The sequence below is a fragment of the Artemia sp. Qi Xiang Cuo genome, chromosome 14 (genome assembly GCF_049724085.1).
Source record: "Artemia sp. Qi Xiang Cuo chromosome 14, ASM4972408v1, whole genome shotgun sequence".
Lineage (NCBI taxonomy): Eukaryota > Metazoa > Arthropoda > Branchiopoda > Anostraca > Artemiidae > Artemia > Artemia sp. Qi Xiang Cuo.
This window is the reverse complement of record NC_142807.1, coordinates 46,362,281-46,382,348: the sequence shown is the minus strand read 5'-3', so window position 1 is coordinate 46,382,348 and position 20,068 is coordinate 46,362,281. Positions and strand designations below refer to the sequence as shown.

Genomic DNA, 20,068 nt, shown 5'->3' with positions numbered 1-20,068 from the left:
ATCAGTCCTTAAGTGAGGGAAAGGACCAAAGGAGGGTTAGTATTAAAAGTTTTTTGTCCATAGGAAACTCCTTGGACTAATCTTAAGGAGAGTCTATCCCCCCTCTATTTACAGGACCCAACATTAGTGGGGGAAGGGGTCAGAGAATTTGTCTAAAGTAAAAAAAGTACATTTGCCACTATTTTTCAATTGTTATTTTCATTATTTTACTATTTTCCCAGGTTAAAGGGTTCTTACAACCAATCCCTGTGAGCTGCTGGTGTCCATCTCATTCCCCCACCCCTTGGTCAGAGAGTTACCTCCCAACCACCCCCCTCTCCACATGTAAAATTGAGCAGCCAAAGGGAATATGACAAACAAAAAGAATGAAGAAAAGAAGGGATTTTGGAATATTCTATCTATGTTCGAAGATATAGGTAGAATTTTTGGTGTGGAATATCCTATAGTATTTATTTTTATATTTTAATTTCCTTTCATTCTTTTTTTCGTATCTTGAAATAAGAAAATAATTTTTTTGTTTATTTGAAATATAGAATTCTATCCCTTTTAAATTTGCTTATGACTCCGAGTTATACAAATAAGATTTTAAAAATAGTGCCCCATTAGGGGACTTCAGACGGAAAAACCTTCTGATATACGCGTTCTCGATCGCTGGGGGTGAACTGGTATCTTGTAATGTAGATATCAGTGCCAGACCAAGTCCACAGGAAGTAATTCCTCGTACTTTTTTTTATTCCCAGCCTGCATCTGACTGCACTTCAACCATAGGACAATCCTTCTACAGTTGCCACTTATTTCATGTCTCCAGATTATTTTCTTTTAATCCTTATCTTACCCTCTATGATAGCTCAACCTCCAGCCCCAAAAAACACAAAAAGAAGAATCAAAAGGAATAAAACACAAAAATAAATCCAATAGAATATTCCATACCATATCTTCTACCTGTATTTTGGAATATAGGCAGAATTTTCCTGAATCCCTTCTTTTATTCATTCTGTTTGTCTTCCTTTACCTTCGGCTGCTCAATTTTACTTAGAGAGGGGGGGATTTTCCGGGGGTAATTGTTTATGGGGGGAATTCTCCTGTTCGTGGGGGGGGATTGTCCAGGGGAACTAGCCTAAAACCGAGCGGATATACCTACAAGTGTCGTATTAAAGAATACGAGATACAACTCTGTTCAGTTTTCTAAATTCTTCAGAGCCAGTTAAGGAGAAAACGCAAACCTTCTTTATGGGCTGTTTCAGAAAGTTTATTCTTCTTTTCCTTCTCTTCTTCTATTTTTTCTGTAACTTCAGGTTGACTGGGTTGATCTTCTTTTCTTCTAACTTCGTCGTTTTGCAACTCTTTGATTTTAATTTTCTTAACTGTTCGTTTCACTTTCTGCGTCTCATCTGTTACTTTTCTTTTCAATTTTACAGTTCCTTTCGTTTCATGTTTTGTCTTTGCAGCTTCTTCAGCCATTCTTTTTCCAACTTCTTCTAAGGAGGGAGTTACTTGATCAGCTAGTAAAATAGCAGAGAAATCATTTGGCAGGGTAGGGGGACAAACAGGGGGTTGTCTGAGAACAGGAGCAACAGGTAGAGTAGATTCAGTGTCTACTAACTTTGAAAGATATTCCTGAAATAAAAAATCGTGAAATACTTCTCAGGAAAAACAAGGATTCATGGTTAATTCGAAGTGGAAAGAAAAAACACCAAATTTTAGCCAAGCTTCCACAAAAATGCTAAAAAAAGGGGGGGAAATATATCTAAGTGCTGTCACTTAGAGTTGAGCAATATAAGGAATTATTTATAACCCACTAGCCAAAACTGCCTAATATGCCTCTGATCTTTTATATGCTCCTGGTGTCCCGTCTCCAATTTGTTAATGCTTCCCTGCATTACTTTACAACCAAATAACCCCCTTCCTTTCGACAAACTCCCCTCAGTCCCTCTTTACCTTGTTCTGGCACTTCCTAAAATTTCTCGTCATTTTTATCAGAAAAATTGAAATGCTGGCCTGCTAAGTCAAATTGACACAGGGCAAAAATTGTGAAATGACCAATTTGTGTCCTAGTAAAAAGAAAACAACCTTAAAATAATTGAAGATAATAATATTATTATTATTGTTACACGGGCCAAGTCCTAATATAATATGAAAACATGAGATGAAACCACAACCTCCCTCCTCGGTATCCCCCACAGGTCACCTTTCTTACATATCTAAAAAAAAAATGCCCTTATAATTGATTTTAACGTTTAGTCCAGAGTTTTACCTTTTTTTTATTGAGTGGCTAAATTTTTTTAAACACTATAATTTGTGTTTTATGTCAAATTTGTGATTTTTCTTCTTTTTTTTGACAAGACTTACAGCATAACAATGATACCCCTGTAGCATTACTAGAGCTCAAGTGCCCAGAATTGGACCAGCAAACACAGAAACGAATTTGTTTTCCCTTTTGTAAGTTTTATCCGCTTGCTATCAAAGTACACTATAGGTACCTCCTCTTGATTGGACCCTTTTGAAATGATCCTCAGTCAATATTATCGTTAATATTAAATTTAAGTAAATGATACTAGCGGATACTAGCGAGTTATTCGCTAGTATCCGTCGATGGCGGTTCAAACTTTTGGATTTTTGGCAAATCGCAGATATTGGTGAATGACTGGCTTTTATGGTTGTTAGGTATTTGGTTTTAATTCTTATAATTTAAGGATTTTATTGAATTTTATTCATCTTTTAGTTTTTTGGTTTTTTCACATTCACGTTAACTTTCCGCGTTTTATTTTTTTTTTTTTCGGCACTCTCATAGATTATATTTTTCCGTTTCGCGCTGACGAAGAGAGGCGTTCGTACCCTCGAAATATTCGCTTTGTTGTGTTTTGTCAGTATTTTCATTCAACCTTAAAAACCCCGTTTTTGCTCGTTTTTCTTTCTTTACGTTATTAATAAAAAAAACTTTTTCAAAGAAACATTTAAAAAAATTAAAATTATTAAAAAAAAAATAATTAAATTTTTTTTTAAGTAAAGAACTCCATTAAACCAAAAATAAGCAAAAACAAAATAAAATAATCTACCAAGCGTGAAATTACCACAAATCAGCATCGATAAATAAATTAAACCCAAAACGAACAGAAATCATAGGCAGCGCGCAAGCGCTGCCTAAGTAAAGAACGATGTGGGCACAATGTGTTTTTTCTCTGCCCGGGCACTTCGTATTGAAGGAGTTGTCGTAGAAACTTCGAAAAGGGCTCATTCGATTGGAAATGGTGGTTTTTAATAGTCGAAAGTGATTGGAGGGCAACTAGCCCCCCCATGCCCATCATTCCTCCGAACACATCCAATCATAACTTTGAGATAGCCATTTTGTTCAGCGTAGTTGATTTCCAGATAAAAAATACATTTTTGAAGAGGATACTCCCCCACAGCCCTCAGAGCAAGGGTTTTAAGTTATGCCATGGGGGCATATAAGGTTTTTATAGAAGGCGTTGTCGTAGAAACTTCAAAACAGATTCATTCGGTTGGCAATTCAAAAGGATAGTTCTATTTTTAATAGTCAAAAGTTAGTGGAGGGCAACTAGCCCCCCCCCCACGCCCAACAGTCCCCCAAATACATCCAATCAATTTTGAGATAGCCATTTTGTTCAGCGTAGTTGATTTCCAGATGGAAAATATGTTTTTGAGGAGGACACTCCCCCCCACCCCTTAGAGCAAAGGTTTTAAGTTATGCCCTGGGGGCATATAAGGCTTTTATAGAAGGCGTTGTCGTAGAACTTCAAAACAGGCTCATTCGATTGGAAATTCAAAGGGCTAGTACCATTTTTAATAGTCAAAAGTGATTGGATGGCAACTAGCCCCCCCACGCCCATCAGTGTCCCAAATACCTCCAGTCAAAATTTTGAGATAGCCGTTTTGTTCAGCGTAGTTGATTTCCAGATAAAAACATGTTTTTGAGGAGAACACTCCCCCAAAACCCTCAGGGCAAGGGTTGTAAGTTACGCCCTGGGGGCACATAATGTCTTTATAGAAGGCATTGTCGTAGAAACTTCAAAACAGGCTCATTCTATTGGAAATTCAAAGGGTTTGTGTCCTTTTTAATAGTCAAAAGTGATTGGAGGGCAACTAGCCCCCCCCCCCACGCCCATCATACCCCAAACACATCCAATCAAAATTTTGAGATATCGATTTTGTTCAGCGTAGTTGTTTTCCAGATAAAAAATATGTTTTTGAGGAGGACACTCCCTCGCGACCCTCAGGGCAAGGGTTTTAAGTTATAGCCTGGGGGCATATAAGGTTTTTTATAGAAGGCGTTGTCGTAGAAACTTCAAAACAGGCTCATTCGATTGGAAATTCAAAGGGCTAGTACCCTTTTCAATAGTCGAAAGTGACTGGAGGGCAAATAGCCCCCCCCCGCGCCCATCATTCTCCCGAACACATCCAATCAGAATTTTGAGATAGCCATTTTGTTCAACGTAGTTTTAAGTTCTAGAAATTAGGTCTTTGAGGATGACATCCCCCTCACAGCCCTCAAAGCAAGGGTTGTAAGTTATGCCCTGTGGATATATAAGGTTACTACAGAACGCGTTGTTATGGAAAGTTCAAAAAAGATTCATTCGATAACAAATTGAAAGGCCTATTGTCCTTTTTAATATTCAAAAGTAATTGGAAGGCAACTAACACCCCTTACACGCCTGCCGTTTCCCCAAACATATTCAATAAAAATTTTGCGATAGCCATTTTGTTCCACGCAGTTAAAGTTCAGGAAATTATACCTTTGAGCAGGACACTCCCCCCCCAGTCTTCAGAGCAAGGGTTATAAGTTATGCCCTGGGGCCATATAAGTTTTTACTGAAATTTTTGCCGTAGAAACTTGAAAAAGGGCTCATCCAATTGGAAATTCAAAGGTCTAGTGCCCTTTTCAGTAGTCGAAAGTGATTTGAGGGAAACTAGCCCCCCTCTCGCCCATCTTTTCCCCAAACACATCCAATCAAAGTTTGTAGATAGCCATTTTATTCAGTGTTTTGGATTTCCAGATAGAAATTATGTTTTTGAGGAGGACACTCCCCAACAGACGTCAGTGCAAGGGTAGTGAGTTATGGCCTGGGGGCATATAAGGCTTTTACTGAACTTGTCGTCGTAGAAACTTCAAAAATGACTCATTCGATTAGAAATTGAAATGGCTAGTGCACTTTTTAATAGTCGAAAGTGATTGGAAGGCAACAAACAGCCCTTCCACGCCAAGCATTTCCTTAAACAGATCCGATCAACATTTCTTGATAGCCATTTTGTTCCACGAAGTTTAAAGTTCAGGAAATTATACCTTTGAGCAGGACACTCTCTCCATAGTCGTCAGCGCTAGGGTTACAAGTCTCACACCCACCATTTCCCCAAACACATCCAATCAAAAGTTTTAGAAATCCATTTTGTTCAACTTAGCCGAAAGGTCTGGACATTATGTATTTTAGGAAAAAAACCCGACCAGAACCTTCAGTGCCAGAGTTGTAATTTTTGTAATGGGGGTATATAAAATTTATGTAGAAAGTTGTTGTAGAAATTTCAAAAGGGGCTCATTTTATTGAAAATTGAAATTACCCTTTTTAATAGTCGAAAGTGAGTGGAGAGTGAAAGTGAGGAGGGCACAGCCCCTTTCATATACAGAAGCGGGGGTTGGGGGGCGGTAGCCCCTCCGCTGTACCTCCTAATCCCTGTACGTTTTAAGGTTTGAACATGTGACTCAGCCTCTTTAACTCTTTAGAAAACGTAGTTTTTTTTTCAAATAATTTCTGCATGTTTTTATACAGTTTATTACTTATTTAACTCTTTAGAAAACGTAGTTTTTTTCAAATAATGTTATCAAAGCAGTGGAGACTTACCTGTAACCTGAAGGCCGACTGTGATATTCTTCTGGAGACGCCTTTTGAGCCGAAGGATTTAATAGATTGGATTTAAAAAAGAAACTGAGTTTCTTTTTTTAACTTTAAATTAAATATAAACTCAACGCCTCGATCTTTACGATAAAGTTTTTATTTTTTAAAAAAAAGAATTGTGATAAAGTCAAACTTTAGTTTAAAGAGCGAGGCGTTGAGGAGGGCACAGCCCCTTTCATATACGGAAGCGGGGGTATGGGGGGCGGCGGCCCCCAGCTGCACCTCCTAATCCCTGTACGTTTCAAGGTTCGAACTTGTGACTCAACCTCTTTAATAGCCCCCTAACTGTGCCTCCTAATCCCTGTAAGTTTTAAGGGTCGACCGTTGTAACTCAGCCTCTTTAACTCTTTAGAAAACATAGTTTTTTTCAAATAATTTAAAAAAGAAACTGAGTTTCTTTTTTAAACTTTAAATTCAGCATATAAAAAATTCTCTCTGACGGGGAAACGAACCCGGGTCTTCCGCCTCACAGTCAGGAGTATCGACCGCTGTACCAAAGAGACACAATTGTACTTGTATGTTTAGTATGTGGAATCTATTTTTGACGCATGGAAATCCCCACAAAACTTGATATTTGGTTTTTGGAAAACAGGAAAGGAGTGATCAGCTTGAGCTGAAATTTTGAGGATAAGCTCCCAGGCCCCAGGAAAACTTATCCTCAAAATTTCATCATTTAATTGTTTAATGTAGTTTCATACCTCCTCTAGTTGACCTGAAATAGAAAACTTGATACCATTCGCAAAAAAAATCTGTTTGCTTTCTTTAATAGATTCGATACACTTACACTATTTTTATTTGGTTGAATTTTAAGAGTAGAAGTAGCCCCGAAAGTTTGAACATAATACCCTTAGTCGTTCTTGGGATAGTGCTGAGACGCCTTATTTGGAATTAGCATTACAACAGTGCATTTTTATTTAATCTTCAGGCAACATTTAGTTTTTAAACACAATGGGCAAATGAGAGGGTGGGCGTGGGAGGGGAACTAGTTGTCCTCCAATTACTTTCAACCATTATAAAGGGCATTAGCCCTTTCTATTTTCAATCGAATGAGCCCTTTTCGAAGTTCCTAAGACAACTCCTTCGATACAAGGGGTGCCCTGGACTAAACAAAAAAAAAAAAAAAATAATAATATATTGTACCCACATCGATCTTTACTATAAAAATGTCATACCTTCCAATCACTTTCCACTATTAAAAAGGGCACTAGCCCTTTCAATTTCCAATCGAATGAGCCCTTTTTGAGTTTCTACTACATAACTTTCTGTAAGAACAATATATGGCCCCGGGACATAAATTACAATCCTTGCCCTGTGGGCTTTGGAAGGTTTGTCATCCTCAAAGACCTAATTTCCAGAACGTTCAACTACATTAAACAAAATGGATATATCAAAATTTTGATTGGATGTGTTTGGGGAAATAGTGGGCGTGAAAGGGGCGTTAGTTGCTCTCCAATCCCTTTTAACTATGAAAAAAGACACTAGCCCTTTCAATTTCCAATCGAATGAGCCCTTTTGAAGTTTCTACGACAACACTTTCAATAAAAACTTATATGCCCCCAGGGCATAGCTTACAACCCCTGTCGTGAGGGCTGGGGGGGGGGGGGGTTGTCATCCTCAAAGACCTAATTTCCAGAACTTTCAACTACGTTGATGAAAATTGCTATCTCAAAATTTTGATTGGATGTGTTTGGGGACATGATGGACGTGAGCGGGGGGTTAGTTGCCCTCCAATCACTTCAGAGTATTGAAAAGGACACTAGCCCTTTCAATTTCCAATCGAATGAGCCCTTTTTGAAGTTTCTACGACAACATTATCAATTAAAGCTTTACATGCCCCAGGATATAACTTACAATCCTTGCCCTTAGGGTTTTGGGTGGGTTTGCATCTACAAATACCTAATTTACGGAACTTCCAACTATGCCGAATAATGTGGAAATGTGAGAGTTGTTACTGGATGTGTTTGGGGAAAAGGTGGGTGTGAGAGGGGTGTTAGTTATCCTCCAATCACTTTCAACGATTAAAAAGGGCACAAGCCCTTCTAATTTCCAATCGAATGAGCCTTTTTGAAGTTTCCACAACATCACTATCTATAAAAAACCTTATATGCCCCCCCCAGGGCATAGCTTACAACTCTCGCACCAAGGGCTCTGAGGAGGCTATTATCATCAAAGACCTGATTTCTAAAACTTTTAACTATGTTGAACAAAGTGGCTATCTAAAAATTCTGTTTGGATATGTTTGGGGGGGAAATGGGCGTGAGAGGGGGGTTAGTTGCCCTCAAATCACTTTCGACTATTAAAAAGGGCACTAGCCCTTTGAATTTCTAATCGAATAAGTGCTTTTTAAAGTTTTTACGACAAAGCTTTCAATAAAAACCTTATATGCCCCCAGGGCATAACATACAACCCTTACCCTGAGGGCTGTGGGGGGAGTGTCATCCTCTTAGATATAATTTCCGAACCTTTCAACTACTTTGAACAAAATGGCTATCTCAAACTTTTGAGTCAATGTGTTTGGATTAATGGTGGGAGTGGAAGGGGTTTAGTTACCTTCCAATCACTTTCGACTATTAAAAAGGGCACTAGCCATTCCAATTTTCAATCAAATGAGCCCTTTTTGAAGTTTCTACGACAAACCTTTCGATAAAAAAAACCTTATATGCCCCCAGGACGTAACTTACACCCCGTGCCCTGCGGGGGGGGGAGGGTTGTCATCCTCAAAGACCTAATTTCCAGATCTTTCAACCACGTTGAACAAAATGGCTATCTCAAAATATTGATTGGATGTGTTCGGGGAAATGGGGGGGGCGTGAGAGGGGGGTTAGTTGCCCTCCAATCCCTTTCGACTATTAAAAATGGCACTAGCCCTTTGAATTTCCAATCGAACGAGCCTTTTTTGAAGTTCCTACGACACCACTTTCTATAAAAACTTACATGCCCCCAGGGCATAGCTTACAACCCTTGCCCCGAGGGCTGTGGGGGATTGTCCTCCTCAAAAACATAATTTCTATCTGGAAATCAACTACGCTGAATAAAATGGCTATCAACGCTTTCTATAAGCATCTTATATACCCTCAGGGCGTTAATTATAACCCGTTCTCTCAGGGCCGTTAGGGGGCTGTCATCCTCAAAGACTTAATTTCCAGAACTTTGGACTACGTTGAACAAAACTGTCATCTCAAAATTTTGACTGGGTGTGTTTGGGGAAATGGTAGGCGTGGAAGGGGTGTTAGTTTTCTTCCAATCACTTTCCACTATTAAAAAGGGCACAAGCCACTCCAATTTCCAATCGAATGAACCCTTTTCGAAGTTTCTACGACAACTCCTTCGATACGAAGTGCCCTGGTCTAATACCAAGAAACCAAAAAAAAAAATATATATATATATACATTGTGCCAACATCGTTCATTACTTAGGCAGTGCTATTGTGCTGCCTATGATGTCTGGCCGATGTGGTTTAAGAAATTATCTTTTTAAGTGAATGATCAATCAGACCGAAAACGAAGATCTATAACGGAATAACCGTATTCCCAATAGAAAGCATGACAGTAATGTGACAGACAAACAGGTATGGAAAAAGTTCCAGAGCTGCAAGTAGCAAAATTCGACAGAATTCCAAAAGCTGCCAACATTTTAGCAGCACAACTTGTGTTTTGACAGTTTTTCTTTGAGCAAAAGGTATTTTTATATGTAAAAATGGTATATTCAGACAAAATCTGCCAAAAAGCATTGCTACTATGCTACCCTACTTTTTGCACGGCGGGTGACAAACCAAACCCCTTCATTTTGTGGAGGCAGAAAAGGCCTGAACCCAAACTCACAGAAGTAAAGGAAGAAGCTAGTATTGGCATCCTAATTATCACTGCCGTCTTGCATAAAGGTCACATGCCCACTTCCCAGATAATTGAAAAAAGAACCTCTGCTAAGCTGTTCTCAAAGGGAGCATTGTTATGATTAAAGCCGTGATTATCTTGTCTCGTATGAATCCATTTGACTCAATCGTTCCTTACAGGTTAAGAATATTTTTTATTATCAGTTGTTAAAGCCAACTCATTCTTATCTTTCACTGATGTGCCGGGATCAAATGAAATAAAAGTTTTAGATTGGATTTGATTTTAATAACGAGCAATCTTAACGAATTTGAAGCAATCTTAACGATGACCGGGAGCATAAATCTTCTCTGCTTTTTGGACGGGGTTATTTCAATACTTTTAAATTAGGCCTACATTGAGTGGCTACCACTTGGTACAAAGCCACTCTGTTAGTATTCTTTATTCAAGGGTAAAAATAACAGGGTATTTCTCCTAGGCGGTTACAACTTGGTAAAAAATCAACCTGAGGGTCTGTCAATGGTGACAGCCTACCGAAGTTTTTTCGGTTCCAATTCCAGTTTACCTAGAAAGACGAAGAGATAGAGAGACATATTTTCGTTTTTATGAATCATCTACCAAAATCTAGTGTATTTAGTCCAAATACGCTTTGTAGTGAAGACTTTTTACGGCCTAGTTTACAAGAATTTTTGGCCGGAGCTTCCGCCATTCCAGTGCACAGACCTCTCATTGGAAATCCCTTGCTTGCCGCCTGTCCTGATTCAAAAGTGTAAGATACATGTACAACAAGATTCAAAAAGTAAGTCTTTTAATTCAAATAGGGGCACCTAGAAAAAAGGGAACCGGATCTCTTAAGAGTTGCTTAAGAGTTCGTTTTGAATAGGTAAAAAGAAAGAAAAAACAAACAACAGGAGTACAAAACAGCAAAAACCATAATGGCCAAAAATTGGAGCTGGATCCATGGAGGGGGGGGAGGGGCATCAAAGCCATTTAGCCTCAAAATTCCGAATACCCAAACACTGAAAACTTCTTCGAAGGGTTTCTCCCAAAGATTTGCTAGCAATGGGCAACAGAAAAAGTTAGACATCAAGGGGCCACAGAATCCCGAAGTTTTGGTAGAACATAGGTTTACTTTACCAGCAGCAAGTTTTCAAGGGGTAAGTGTAGTAGTTTCACGAAACTCGCAGCTTAGGGACCCCTCTGTCTCAGCCTGTTGCCTTTATTACGGCAAAAGGATTTTATTCTGCTACCCCAACAAGTCACATGTGGCCCATTTGGCACCCAGGGGCAATTGCTAGTCAGGTATCTAGTTATGACTCTTATTCCTTTGGTATACAATTATATAAAGTCGAAATAGGCTAGTAACAAATTATGGGTTGTTAAATACCTAAATATGTATTTTTCATAACCTAGGGAGGACGGGAAATCTAGGCAGAGAAATTGCATCCTCTGAGCTCCCCCGTTTGGCGCCCCTCTTTAATGTTAGCCCAGTAAAATGAAGAAAGCAGACAAAGAAAGGGAGGAAGAGAGTAGGCCAGAGAACAAAGAAAGGTTCAAAAATCGTAAGGAACGGCAAAGAAGATTTGAAAGATCTTTTTCTCTGGCTTAAAGTTCGGAAAAACCGTTATCTATAAAAAAGCTTCACAAAATTTATATTTGTAAGTTAGGTCTCTTACTTTAAGGTTTGACAGAAGTGCCCATCTAGTTTAAATGTCCCAAAATGAAGATATCAATGCGTGTTTGACTAGTTTCGAACGCACGGCTTCCTTTTAGAGACCGTCTCATGTAAACGCGGAATTTTACACAACCAGTTTCCGGGAAGACAAGAAAATGGCGTCAAATGTCTTTTCAAGATTTTTCCAACAGGGTTAGAAATTCACTGAATAGATGGATAAAAACTAGTGATTTCCCAGGAATTCAACGTATAGTAGAGTTACGGGGCTTTTTTCTGAGATTTATGAGATACTCTTTCTTAAGTAATTTTTCGTGAACTCGTTTTAAGGCCTTAAAGTTCTTTAGGAAAGCTCAGTAAGAAGGGCTGCGCAAATAGTAGATGTGTGTGCAAGTGCACAGGAAGGATGGTGTCCAGCATCGAATGGGATAGCTAAATGGGAACTGTGAAGGATATCCCGTCAGCCAAGAGCTGGGGAAATCATAAAGAGAAGAAGGAGCTACTAAGAAAAAAGTAAATACAAATTTCACAATAAAATAGGGTAGGTGATATCTGAATGCCAGGCAAAAAATAGAAAACCACCTAGGCAAGAAAAGTCGAAGGGAAAAGGATTTAGAAGGCAGGAAAATAGTGTATGCTTAGTCGAGAGACCAACTCGTGCGCTATCAGATACTGAACATCGTTGGGCTTGGGATAAGCTGAGTAAAAAAAAGTGAAAAAAGGTACTGGATTCGATGTCTAATAAGACATTCTTTCGTGAAGATTTCTTCAAAGGTTCAATAATTCACGGAAATACAGCCCCTGTAAAATGCTTACATAGGGATCTACATTTCTGTACGTCAGGTGTGATGGAAATCAAATAGAAAAAGATTTTTTTAACAAGCTGTTCATTTGCTCTTTTTTGTAACAAACTACGAGAAGGTTCGGTAGAACATGTTTCAGCAGTAGTACTGATAGGCGGTGATTTAACTGGGTTTACTGATCATCGGGAATTTGAGTCCCCGGTGATGGAAGTAAGTGCCTTCAAAAGATCCCAAGCTAAATAGCAAGTTTCAGCACCTGATATAGGAAAAAATTTAACTCAACAGGGCGTAGGTACAATATCAGATCTGGATCGTGTTACTTTAATCAAATTGCAGGCTTTGAAGTTTATTTGTCGTTCTTCGTCGTTTTGCTTCATTATTTTTTTTTCTTAGCTTGACATATGAAAAGAATTCAGCTCTATTAGAGGCTTTGATAGACTTTCTAAATCCAATATCATCTTGTCGTATTCACGTATCACCATCTAACGGAGGATTTTCAATAACTCGACAGGATTCAGTTTCTGTGTTGGAATTAAACGTAGATGACCTTCAAGTATACCCACCGGGTAAGCTCAGCTCTATTAGAGCTTGTGATAAACTTTTTGAAATAAATTTTAGGTTATATTATTCAGGTATCAGCACCTGATGTAGAATTCTAAATAACTCGACAATGTGCAGTTTCCAAGCTGGAATTAAACGTAGATGACTTTACTGTGTATCCACCGGGTCAACATCGAAAGTCCAGAAGAGCTAGGCAACAACCATGTAAAATTATTGGGAAAGAGAAAAGTAGTATGTTAGCGGCCTCCGCCGGAACAATATTAACAAATTCTAGCAAAAACTTCTAGCCCAATAGATGCATTTCAGACGAGCCCCCGAGAACTTTGTAATTTACAAAGACAGGACACCTCACCAGCGTCTTTCCACTTGGAGTCAAAAGGCCAAAAGAATTCTACAGTAAATCCATCAATGATGATAAAAGAAAGTGATTTAAAGTGCATACGAAGAGAAACGAAAACCAAATTGGGACAGTCAGAACCAAAAACGGTGAAACAACCTCGGATCAAACAAAAATATAAAATGAAACCGCCTCCTTTTACAGAGTGTTGTATAAAAAAACCTCCCGTAGGAAACACCACAGAGAACTGCTTGGTGAATTCAAGTCCAGATACCAGGTTACAGAAGAAGAAAATGCAGAAATAGGGGAAGAAATTAAGGGACATGAAGTAGAAAAAGTGACATCTGGGTTAAAAAAATTGAGTATCGGCAGGAATAGATGGGCTAAGCTATGATTTTTATAAGTTAACATGGAGCGAAATCGGGGAATTTTTAGTAAAAGAACTAAATTAATTTGGACAAGAAGATGTCCTAAAATTGTACTGTTAATTATATCACTGTTACACAAGGGCGGACCTAGAGAAAACCTGCGAAACTGACGATCAATTTCCTAAACAAACTGCGACTATAGAATATGTACTAAAGTATGGTCTAAAAGACTGGAGAAAATAGTGGGAGATTACCAGTACGGTGGAATAAAAAGCAGGAAGGCCCAAAATCTCCAGACAGTTATCAGAGACCTTTACCCTTGGTGAGATAAAAAAAACGATGGAAACAGTGTTAGGCTGGAACTTATTAGCCCTAGTTGGCACTGACATACTGAAGACATATGGTTCCATAATACGAGAGATTTTGTGGTTATTATTGCGACTAAAGATGAATTTCGGAAAGAACGTCATAGGTAAATTGGAAAGAATATATTCTGCACCGAAAGTGGTTATAAAAGTGAATGGAAAACTGACGACAAAAATAAACCTAGAAAGAGGTCTGCTGCAAGGGGACCCTTGTTTTGGAACGCTATTTGAAATATATCTCGACCCACTCTTTCGGTATCTAGAAGAAAAAATGTGCGGTGTTCAAGTTTCTGAAAAGTTTTTCTGAAAAAGTGCAGCTTTCTTAGATGACGGAAATTTTATCACAGGAGGTGAAAATGATGTGAAAACTGTGTGTAGAGGTAGCATTGGTACGAGCAAAGATTTCACGTGAAAATACACAGACAAAAGAGCAGTGTTCTACCCTTGAACAAATCGGCAAATTACGACGACATAGAAAGAAACTGTTGGCTACCGTTTGCGGAAAAAGCGTGAGTATTCGGCCTGACTGTTGAGAAAGTGCTGAACACAAAAAAAAATTGGGAAGAAAAAGTAAATAAAGTAGTCGGGATATTGAGTCAACGGAGAAAAAGCCTTTTCAAAACGATGTTCGAACGAGTTCTGTATGTCAATACATATTGCCTCACGCTATTATTTTACACTGCTCCAGTTTTCGCATTACCTGAAAACCTTGTCAAAAAAATTGAAAGAGCCATCTGGAGATTTGTTTGGGCGGGGAAACTCGAAAAGCTAATAATAAAAATGCTAAACTTTCCTGAGGAATCGGGCGTAACTGGGGTAGCAGATTTCAGGGTTATATGCAAGACGCTCTTCCTCAGAAACATTTGTGAACTTGTGGTTAAAGAGGATCCATCAACTGCAATTATGAGGCAGTGTTTTCTCCCTATAGTGAATGAGGATGAAGAAGAAAAGGTGAAAAAATTGAGCAAAAAAACTCCGACCCCTTTGCGATGGATTTTCTGCCCCCTGAAGAAAGCAAAGAAGTTGGGAGCACTGAGATGTGACTTGGGAAAGGAGGAATTACAGAAGGTATCGTGGGATGTTTTTAGAAGTGAGAAAGAACCGAATTATAGAGCTACAGAAAAGGAGCCGTTCATTGATTTTCAGTCATCTTCTAAAAATCTAAGTGAATTGCCGTTTAGTTATGAACAGAAAGAGTTTGTATACTGCATGATTCACGGAATATTACCCTTTAGTGATAGTTAGTCGCATATTGAAAACTCAAACGCCTACTTGTTTGATGTGTGGAGACGAAGCGCTTGACGGACTATTGCATGAATTGATTCAATGCCCCTTGAACGGTGGATTACCCCAAAGATTATTGGAAATATTAGAAAATGAACGAATAAAAACAACGCCTGTAGAAGAAAACAAGAAAGCTCTAAAGCTGTCCTTTTGTGTTAAAGGTAAGCAAAGGAATTATGCGATGTGTTTGTTAGTGACAAGTGTTAGCATGCATAGTGGAAAATGCGGAAACGTCAGAAGCAGGTCCAAATTCCTTTGGCGAATATTTCGCTTGAAAGTTATGTGGATGACTTGAGACGGAGTCGAGTATGGAGGGAAGAGTAGATGTGGAATGGATGAGTAAAATTGAGTTTCAAATTTGAAATTTTTGATTTAAATGTTTTATTGTAAAAATGTTCTAAATTATTAAAAAAAAAATTGAGGATAGATGTTAGTATTAAGATAATTTATATTAATTTATTTTTTGTTGGTTTTTGTTTGATTTTTGAGTAGCCAAATGGGTATTAAAAAGGTTTTAGTAGTTTATTTGTGTGCCATAAAAGAAGGATTAGAATGGCGTGCCTAGAGATATTGTAAGGGCACAGCTTTCTACTCCTCCTAGGTTTGTTTTCGGGTTGAGGGTAGGTTGGGAGGATGGAGGATGATGTATAGTTGATTGAGAACAAGGTTTTATGAAAAATATTTGTCTATTCTTAATGTATTTCCACGGTGAAAAGGGTGCCCTATGGCAGAAGGGCACCCTGCTAAACCGGGAATGGTACTTTTTTAGCGGTTTTTAATTTTTTTTTTTTTTTTTTGTAGAATACCTTGTCTTTGTCAATTATGTTTGGCTACCCAAATTCAAATTTCAAATAATAAAAGTTGTTTTTAAATTAGTGTTTTCAAATTTCAAACAATAAAAATTGCTTTTAAATTAGTGTAGGTGACATTAAAGTTTGAAATTAAGTGAAAAATATTATTATGTCACCGAGAGGAGAGGAGGAGAGGATTTAAAAAAAGGGAGGAGAGGATTAAAAAAGAAAAAAAAGTGATATATATTTCTGTGTGCATAACAGGAGGGAGCTGTGAATGTCAGCTTTGTGAAAACAGGTAGCGTCGGAGTTAGCCTAATATATATATATATATATATATATATATATATATATATATATATATATAATATATATATATATATATATATATATATATATATATATATATATATATATATATATATATATATATATATATATATATATATATATATATATATATATATATATATATATATATATATATATATATATATATATATATATATATATATATATATATATATATATAACCCATCAAAAATACAAAGCATGACGATGGAGTATAAAAAAAGAAAGAAAATGAAAGAAAAAAACCCATACAAACACAGGAGCAAATACGTACAAATTAAAAACTCAATAAACCAAACAAATCAGAAAATTAAGCCACTACAAGGGTGGTAAACCTCTTTAAATGTATCATACAAATAAATAATACAATATAAAAAAATAATAGCAACCCAGCAAAAAAAAAAAAAAAAGGAAACTAGCATTAAAACAAAAAATACTTCAAAGGGTGGTTCGACGGATAACCCGTAAGCTTGGAAAAAAGCTTATCTGCAGCATCAAGAGGATTTGGCATGCTGTTTATATTTTATCCGACTGGTTAAAAGTGTCCCAGAAAGGAACCAGGTATAGAACATGAGGGAGAGAAACAACACTATATATATTCGCAAGGTGACGTTTACCAAGATTCAGCTTTGATCCAACTGCACCAGCAAACGCATTACGGATCTTACGTACGGTTAGGGCAATAAGTAATTTCCGAGTTGATTTTAGGAATGCACAAATAGGCAAACCAAGGTACACAAGCTCTTGCAGTGGTACAACATCAGAACCACCCAAATTTCCTCTAACAGGAGTTTTAGAACAGTTAATATTAAGTAATAGCACATGAGACTTGACCGCATGTATAGAAAGACCAATCTCATTATAATTCTTAGCAATCTCCCTAAAACTTTTTTCCAAACTAAACACAACCCTACTTAGGTTAAGAACGTCATCCGTATAATATAAAACAGACACACTAACACCGTTCAATATACAGCAAGGAGATAAATCCCCTTGAGCTCGTAGGGTCGCGTTATTATAAATAGTAGGAGAGGTAATGGCCTCTTATTTAACTCCAATATTCACACGGAGTTCTGAAGGAAGAAGCGAGGATCCAATCTTTAAACGTACACGGAGGTGTCTATAAATACAATAAAGAGGTCGAACTACATTAACAGATACCCCCCTTTTTAATAACTCATGTAAAGGAATCCGAAAGCATTACTAATGTCATATGTGCCAATAGCCAAAGGACTATCTGACCTTTCAGCATCCTTTAATATTGTACATAAACTACTTAAAGCGTGGCAGCAACCAAGACGCGTTTGAAACCCAAACTGAAAAGGAGGCATGACACACTGCTGACGAATATGATCAATAATCAACAACTCAAAAATCTTTGAAAACACACTAGAAACAGAAACAAGCCTATAAAACGAACATTGAGAAAGCAGTTTTCCCTTTTTTCAAAATTGGAGTTACAACACCAGCACATAAGCAATCGGGCACAACTCCTACTGCAAAAATCATCTGCAACAGTAAAGCGATATGGTCAAAAAGGTAATCACTGGCAAACTCAAAATAGCGTACACAAATCACATCCGACCCATAAGAAAACTTCTTTTTAAACTTCGGTATAACCTCTTTAATCAAATTACGTCCAACGATTACCTGGTCAGATTTAGCTCGATTGCTCAAAATACTCTTAATTTCATCATCAAACTTTTTAGCCTTCGGGCTATCAGGGGCTTTAAACTGGGCAGAAAAATGAGCCACCCACTCAGACTTAGACGTATCAAAAGTATTAGAATCAGTAGATAAACCGGGGTAAGACTTACAAAGCGAATTTAGATCTTCTGTGATTTTTGCTGCCAGTTATGCTTTGATGTTGGCAGAATGATCACCGAGTACTCTGCAAAACTTTCTTTTCGTAGGCATATGTACAACACTTACAACACCAACTCTAGGCCTATCACAGTCTTGCCATATACGCAACCATACTTTAGCCTGGGAACAAGCACTAACTAAAATTGGATTTCGAGATCAACCATACTTTTCGTTTTTACTCGAAACTTGCGAACAGGTACAGCAGCATGATCAACACATCTAATAGCATGAATAATTTGTTCAAAATATAGATTAAGCTTTAAGCGAAGCTCAGGATCGTCCATAGCTGCAAAAGAAGATTGAAGTATATAGCAGGGAACTTTTATTTAAGTCAAAATATAATCACCAACCTTCCAGAAAAGCCCTATGTTGGTAAGATCCCAAGATTTCTCGACGTACGATTTAAAATGTAGGGAGGCCCCTGGAGAACTAGAACTAGAACGCTAATAGGAATGTGATCACTACACAAAAACTCATTCAAAACTGAAACTACATGCACAGGTTCGCAAGAGAACAGAGCCTGATCGATGTTTGAAGTAGTGTTATCTACGGTTGTGAAGGTAAAGTATCGATTTTTTAGCAGCATATGGAACCCCTTAGGCAATATCTTATTTAAAATTTGAGCTCGGGGCAACGATAACATGATTAATCTCAGTTGAAATTACCAATAATAAGACAACGTGGGAATGAATGGAGTAGTTGATTTACATATTTATCAGACTTACGACATGCGTTATTAAACCTCACTTCTGAGGCCTGATCGCTATAATTAGAAGGTAAATAGAACATTCAAAATAGCGAAATCATTACAATTAATGGCAAGAAAGTGATCATCTGAGCGCAAACATTCAAATTTATACTTGCTCAAGACAGCCAGCCCTCCGCTAGGTTGGCCCTTTCGTTTTTGAATTGCGATCCGGTAGTAAAAAGTGTTCCTGTATGCACACTATGCCATATTTTTCAACCCTATTTTCAAGTAAGGCAAGTTTATTCAGGACGACACCATTTATGTTCCAAGATAATGCCGATGCAGAACTGCGCTTAGTTGCCATTTCTACGAATTTTCTGGGATTCTATTTGCTTTCGGTTTTTGGGACAGCTGAAATAGTAACAGCTGCGTTTTCTAGATTGGCATGATACATAATATAGACTATTAGTGCAAGGTGATTGTTTGGTATGTCCGTGTCCAGTTTGCGCAAAGTGTCTACATATCTGGGGAACTCTGCAATCTTTTGCCTCATGACCATCGTCTTTGTGGCAATCATGGTACCTTTAAGATAGATGCCAATATTTTTCGATATAAAGGATCTCGTATCCAACCTTAGGGGGATTTTTCAAAATATTCTCTAGATCATTCTGAGAAGCGAATGATAATTTAAAAGCCCACAACGTTCGGCCTTAATGCAGTTAGGAATCAAGGCTTGTAATCCATCATCAAATACGAATTATACCTTCTTTAAGATGTCCATGAACTGTTTAGCATTAATTTTTACAGCTACGCTATCGTCCAAAGCTATTAACGCATCTGCAATTCTTTCAGCCATTCTAGCTTTGTTTACAATAATTTTAAAATCTGATTTGCGGCGACGAACTTCAATCTTATTTCTTGAAGGATCCATATTACACACTGAATCGATAACCAATTTCTAAGCTTCAGTAGTCAACGAGAGTTTAGGGGGATGCTTCATCCCTAAAGACTATAGTAGAATTATTGCAACGGTACTTCTATCCAAATCAGGGATACGCTTACACGCTGGCCCCAGGGTTGCCAACTGTACATATTTTATGTCCAAAGGACATATTTCTATGTGCCTGGACATAATGACATAATATGGCAAAAAATGGACACATTTTAAACATTTGGGACATAAAGTGGACACATTTTTCAAAATTATTACGTAAAACAAATTACTTTCATAAAAAAATGTAACTCA

General features: G+C 37.7%; 1 protein-coding gene across 1 annotated transcript in view; it reads right to left on the bottom strand.

Annotated features, from left to right (window-relative positions):
• Positions 1 to 20,068, bottom strand: part of LOC148944527 (uncharacterized) — a 62,378-nt gene that overhangs the window by 3,485 nt on the left and 38,825 nt on the right. Inside the window, exon 3 of the mRNA XM_089100412.1 lies at positions 1,224 to 1,617. Within this exon, the coding sequence (XP_088956538.1) occupies positions 1,224 to 1,617 (394 nt within the window). The remainder of the gene's footprint in view (positions 1 to 1,223; positions 1,618 to 20,068) is intronic.